The sequence below is a fragment of the Orycteropus afer genome, unplaced genomic scaffold, assembly GCF_000298275.1.
Source record: "Orycteropus afer afer isolate SDZICR_OR568_19922 unplaced genomic scaffold, OryAfe1.0 scaffold00499, whole genome shotgun sequence".
NCBI lineage: Eukaryota > Metazoa > Chordata > Mammalia > Tubulidentata > Orycteropodidae > Orycteropus > Orycteropus afer.
The window spans coordinates 3,470-10,409 of NW_006922086.1; the positions used below are offsets into that span (position 1 = coordinate 3,470).

General features: G+C 38.0%; 1 protein-coding gene across 1 annotated transcript in view; it reads right to left on the reverse strand.

Moving 5' to 3' along the window:
- Positions 1-1,309: 1,309 nt before the first annotated feature.
- Positions 1,310-6,940, reverse strand: part of LOC103209500 (ral GTPase-activating protein subunit alpha-2-like) — a gene marked incomplete at its 3' end in the record, with an annotated part of 164,318 nt that continues 158,687 nt past the window's right edge. Inside the window, exons 13-14 of the mRNA XM_007955377.1 lie at positions 2,591-2,758; positions 1,310-1,447 (exon numbers count right to left, since the gene is read on the reverse strand). Of these exons, the coding sequence (XP_007953568.1) occupies positions 1,310-1,447; positions 2,591-2,758 (306 nt within the window). The remainder of the gene's footprint in view (positions 1,448-2,590; positions 2,759-6,940) is intronic.

Sequence of the window (6,940 nt, forward strand, 5' to 3'; positions counted from 1 at the left end):
ATCCTCAGCCTATAAAACTGTGAGGCCAGAAGAACTAGTTGGTGCCCGGCTACCACTGTCAACCAGTCAGAGGGGGATCTATGGAGGAGATCCTGGATAGAGAGGGAGAACAATGTGGAACAAAACTCAAAATGATTTGAAAAGAAAAAAAAAAAAAAGGAGAGACCAGGTTTGCTAGTCTGATACAGCCTGGTGGGACCACTGAGACTATGGTCCCTAGCTGCCCTTCAGGTCTGGAATTGAACCCACACCTGTGGCTTCCAGCCAACCAAAAGACAGGCATATGAGTTAAAAATGTACCTAAATTAGATACACTTCTTGGAGAGAATAATCATGGGAGAAAGAAGGGTTGTTTATGCACAGGACGATAATTGAGGGGGCAGGAATGCATGGAAGGATGGACACAGGGAAGAGGTAACTATTAGGAGGAAGTGGGAGGGGAGCTGATGCATTGGGATAAATTGTACTCAATGTCATGAGACAACATGTATGTGAATTCCTATACGGAAAGTGAATTTGCTCTGTAAACTTTCACCCAAATCACAATTTAAAACAAAAGAGCTGAGCAACCTACTTACATGCTTTCTCCAAGACTATACACCAGGCCTCTGTCTAAAAGGCCTAACTGGACACAGCTATGAACTTGAGTATTGATAATAGGGAACTGGGGAAAAGAGGCACCTTGTTTTCACTTATATTCCTAGTAACTTAAAAGCTGGATCAGACTAAATAAGTAATCTCCCAATACTTATTTCTGAGAAAAAGACTGAAATCTGGGAAAATTAAGTGATGAGCTAAAGCTGCTCTTTCCAATGTTCCCAATTGGTATCATTTCTATTTCATATATTCATTCACATAAATTTCTAAAATCTATAGCATTAATCCTTATTCTTCATACAGCAGTCAGATGCATAAATATTGCTTACAATAGGCAATTTTCAAGAGAAATATTACTCATAAGCTTAGATAATCACCAAGCTTGTCTTTCAAATTAGAGTTCATATATTACCCAAATGTGTCATGAAGATGTTTTTAAGATTTAAATCTCAGTCATTTCACATTCACTATATAGTAATCCCTCTCAAAAAATTACAACCAGTTCTTATCTCCTTTAACTAGGAAAAAAAAAAAATCTTTAACAATTGTATGTGAGAAATTAGGAAGAAAACTTGGAATGAGAATTTAACAGCTCTTTACCAAGAAATGGCTAAAAGTACTGTGACACTTAATATGATATTATCCCCAATAAACAAAATGTTCACAATGACTCTAATCTAGGTTTCTTCATGTCTCTGACCCGGCTGCATACCTGTAGCATAACCTGGGCACCAGCTTTTACGTTCCTACTTTCCTCTTCTATTACACAACCTCTGTTCACCGCACTCGTGAAGGAGTATGTTCGCCCCCAACTGGAAGATCGCTTATGACCGGAACTTTCAGATGATGCCTTTAGGAAATAACCACCAGGTAACAGAGTGGGATGAATCACAAGTTCACATATTTAATTTTTTGCACTCAGTAGAAGTCATGAGAATACAGGTTCTAGGAGTACAAGGCTTTTTGTCTGCTTTGTTCACCACTCCACCTCCAATACATAAAATATAAATGTTTATCCAATGACTAAACATGCATATCTATGCAATTTGACCTCATGACTAGTTATTAAAATGGTATCACCAATATTGAAAATTTAAATTACAGAATTCATATATTTAGAAGTATATATGCCTTTGTTACAAATATTTTTAAACGTTTGCTGTTAAGCAAACATCTACTTTTAGAAATAATTTATCAAACTAGTTTTAAAATAGTCATTTTATATTTATTCCACCTCTAGCTTTATCTAACATTGAGTATAACATAAATTCTGAGAGTGCCCACTCTAGAAGACAGTGCCCAGTCCCACAATGAGGCCAACAGTAGACAACACTTGTTATTTACTTAGTAGTCCTTTCAAATATACAGCTCAACTATTTTGGGCACTGTCCACCACACAAAAAAAGTCTGCCAAAACATTCTAAACTTCTCCAATGCTGTTTATTTAAACATTCCAAGAACAACAATAACAAAAAAACCAAACTCACTGCCATCTAGTCAGATCCAACTCATAGCAACCCCTCCTTGGGTTTCCAAGACGGTAACTCTACGGAAGCAGATTGGCCAATCCTCCTTCCGAGGAGCGGCTGGTGGGTTTGAACCACCAGCCTTCTGGTTAGCAGTCAAATGCCTCAGGCACTATGCTACGAGAGCTCCCTTCCAAGAACAAGACAGTGTCACTTTTCAGTCTCACTCAAAAACGTGTAATATATGATGGTTTATGAAACAACTTTCATGTAATAATCATTAATAAAGCTGTAATGGGTATGTGGCCCTAGTCTGATGGTTTTAGGATGGCACTCTGAAGTACAGCACAGAAGCTGCCTCACTGAAACAGGTCCTTACAGAACTGAGCAACTTGAGAGCAGCAGATAGGATTTTAAAAAAAGAGTTAGTCTGCATATGTACTACCGACTGAGATGCTTGATTTAGCAGATATATTTTGCTAATATATACATACTCCCAACTCAAGTGATAAATGATAAAATATTACCTCCTTGCTTTCAGTCTCTGAAAATCCTAATTTTTCAGCATTTTCCTGGGCAATGTCTTTTTTATCTGGCTCCTCCATGAACACAGGTTTGTCCTGCAGGATCCACTTTCTGTATACTTGCACCACTTTTCTCGTTATAGCTATGTCACAGGAAGGCAGCAAAAATGCCTAAAAGGAAAAGAGAAAACTCTACTGAGCCTCACATGAGCTTGACTCACAATAGAGTCACATTTCAAATGATCATCACTGATTTCAGACTTTCCTTTGAAACCTGTGAATACATTATACAGGGTCACCTATCTTTGAGCACAACAAAATTAACTGACCAAAAAAAAATCTCTTAATCAGGACAGAAAACATAATAAAGTTTATAAATAACTTCTATATTCTTAATCAATATTTTTTTCCAAAAAATACCCAAAATGTATGCATCTATAGATAGTTTGGGAGCTCTGGTGGTGTAGTGCCTAAGTGCTAACCAGAAGGCTGATGGTTCAAACCCACCAGCTACTCCTCAGAAGGAAGATTAGGCAATCTACTTCCGTAGATATACCTACCACCTTGGAAACCCAAGGAAGGGTTGCTATGACTCAGATTCAACTTAACATCAGTGAGTTTGGTTTTGGTTTTTATAGATAGTTTAAAGGAGCCTAATAGCATGATGTTTAAGCACTCAGCTGCCACTGAAAGGTAAGTGGTTTGAATCCAACAGAAGCTTTATGGCAGAAAAGACCTAGAAATCTGCTCCCACGAAGATTATAGCCTTGGAAACTACATGGGGCAGTTCTATTCTGTCCTACAGGATCTCTTTGAGTCACAACTGGCACAATGACACACAATAACAATACAGAAATTTTAACCAGCTATATAAGACGTATTGATTGTACAAAAGTGAACTTTCCTAAAGAATAAAAAATAGACTATAACATAACAAACATACTAGTATAGCCAGAGGTAGTTACACATCTCTTCACAACTCCACATCTAGTTGTAGCACCTTTGGAGCTTGGGTTAGCCATGCTGGGAATATCTCCACCACTGAAAAAGCCTCTCCCTCTTTCCTTTTCTTTGTGAGAACCAACATTTACCAGCACATCATCACTAAGTTTATTTCTTGATAGGTGTTATCAAGAGCCATTGTCCAGCTGTATCATTGTGCACATTTACATGAACTTTTAACATTAAGACCTACCCTTATACATCTACACACAAGAACTTTGATTTAATGTGATAAGATTCCAAAAATGTGTACCAAAATTTAAAGGGGAAATAGATTTGTTTTCTAAGTATCAGTTATAAGTAATGTTCTGTAAGAGAGATGAACATCTAGGACTGGTACTTTTCCAAATACCATGACACTCAGATCAATGTTTTCTCCCAAAGATGAGGAATTAGAGAGGCTCAAGACACCTGAAATAACGTTCCAAAGTTACAAAGTTAGTTGGTGACGAATCCAGGTCTTGATCTCAGGTTCCAGAGATTTATTTTTATACCATCCTAAAGGTTCACACCATAGGATCCAGAGGCTGACCTCACTATATGGAGGATTACAACTATCATTTTCCATTAACAGAGGGTTTTATGTAATAATAAGACTGCAATGTATCAATGTATCAAGTATTCTGAATTTTACTTCAACAAAGAATATGATAAAGTACAAAATGATCTCATTCTAATATTTTTTCAAAATTCAATTAACTTTCACACATTAAAAAGTTGAAAGAATTTTACAATGAGCATCTATACACCCTACACCTATATTCTACCATTAGCATTTTGCTATATTTGTTTCATCACATATCTATCTATCAATCTATACCTTTACCTATCCTTTCAATCCATTTGGGACTCTCATAATGTATATGTTGGTCTTCTTGGTAGCATCTCACAAGTCCCTTAGGCTCTGTTAACTTTCCTTCACTCTATTTGCTCCTCAGGATTGATCATTTCAATTGTACTACCTTCAAGTTAAGGAGCTCTGATGGCACCATGGTTAAGGTAATCAGCTGCTAACCAGAGGTTGGCAGTTCATACTCAGCTGCTCTGCTGGAGAAAAATGAGACAATCTACTTCTGTAAACATTTACAGCTTTGAAAACCCTATGGTGCAGTTCTACTCTGTCCTATAGGGTCACTATGGGTCAGAATTGACTCAATGGCAGTGAGTTTGCTTTTGATTTGGTATGTTCAAGATTTTGGATTCTTTCATCAGTGTTCCTCTAAGATTCTGGAAATATCAGACCTAATTAGGCTTGTCTTTGCTAAGTTTATTTCTTGATAGGTGTTCAGAAATGGTTTCCTTCCCACTTTTCCCTGGTTTGTTTAATGCAAACGTGAGGGTACCGGCAGAATGATTTTGGCCAAATATAGAATTTTCCCACTATATGTAAGAATATTTCCCCTGACAATAATAATAATAATAATAATAATCACAATATGATAAATTAAAGGATCACTGTTGTTGCTGTTGGGGCCAGCAAGTCAGTTTCAACTTATAACATTACATACAACAGAAGGAAACAACGCCTGGTCCTGTACCATCCTCATAATCACTGCCATCCATCAGTCCACTGTTGCAGCTACTGTGTCAATCCATCCCAATAAGGGTCTTCCTCTTTTTAGCTGACCCTCTATTTTATCTAGCATGATATCCTTCCCAAGGGACTAGTCCCTCCTGATAACATGCCTAACTCTAAGAGATGAAATCTGGCCATTCTTACTTCTAACAAGCATTATTGCTGCACATCTTCTAAGACAGACTTGTTCATTCTTTTGAATATGTATGGTATACTCAATATTCTTTGCTACCGCCACAATTCAAATGCATCAGTTCTTCTGCAGTCTTCTTTACACACCGTCCAGTTTTCACATACATATGAAATTAAAGAAAAGACAGAGGCTTGGACTAGGTGTACCTTAGTCTTCAAAGTGACATCTTTCCTCTTAAACACTTAAAAGAGCTTTTCAGCAGCATTCTGGCTGCACTTCTTCCAGGGCATATTTGTTAGTCCTCTCAGCAGTCCATGGTACTCTTTGCAATCTTCTCCAACACCACAAATCAAAAGTATCAACTCGTCTTCAGTCTTCCTTATTCACTATCCAGCTCTCACATATGTAAGAGGCAATTGAAAATACCATGGTTTGGGTTAGGCACACATTCTTCAAGGAAACCTTTGCTCTTCATCACTTGAAAAAGGTCCTTTGCAGCAAATCTGCCCAATGCAATACATCATCTGATCTCTTGACTGCTGCTTCCATTGGTGTTGATTGTAGAACCAAGCAATATGAAGTCCTTGACAACTTCAATCTTATCTCCATCCATCATGAAGCTGTTTACTGGACCAGTTATGAGGATTTTTGTTTTCTTTATATTGAGGTGTAACTCATACTGCAGACTGCAATATTTATTGATTGATTTTTAAATATTTTTCTGTGCTGTTTTTTTTTTTTTTTTTTTTTTTGTATTATTAGATTAAATATGTTTTGGAGTATCTGCAAGTACTGCTTTTTAAAATTTTTTTTTTTTTAATTTTAAGAGTTTGTTTTACATTCAACGATAAGTGTACATTTAGTTTCACTCCCCATTTACCATGCCCAACACTAACCTAGTCTCCTCCCCTCCCTGCCCAGTAATCCTCATAATTATGCACTCCTGTTTGGCCTGCATTTCCTCCATGTGAATGTTGCCCCTCTGGTGCCCCGTGGTCTATTGCTCCAAGGGATGCATTTCTATAGAGTATGTGGGTGCGTCATAATGGGTTGAGTGGTCTGCATGTACATCTTGCTAGCTATTGGGCTGAGAGAGAGGCCCTCAGAGTGAGTTTTATTCCAGCCCCAGAATGTATCCCAGACTCCATCTGACCAGTAATTCTGGTCATTATTGAGTTTTTGGATTTTGTTCCACGTTTTTCCTCCCACTCTATCCAGGATCTCCAGATTTGGTCCTCTCCTGAGTGGCTAGCATTGGTAGCCGGCCATCATCTAGTTCTTCTGGTCTTGAGGGCCATCATGTCCTAGGGCTGATTGCTTCCAAATGTCCTTGGGGTTTTTTTGTTTTTTTTTTTTTGCACGCTTCTTCACTTCTGACACAGGAGATCATTAGATGCATCTTAGATGGCTGCTTGAAAGCTTTTAAGACCCCAGTCATTTACTCACCAATGTAGGATGAGGAACAAGGTTTTTATGTATTTTCTTGTGCCAACTGACTCTGATGTCCTCCAGTACTATGATTCTGAGATGGTAGATCTGTTGGATCTCTCTGCCATAGTGTCTGGGTGCTTGAACAATTTCTCTTAGAAAGATCAGCACGAGGCTGGTCCCCATGAGGCGGAGGTCAAAGATGTCCCAAATG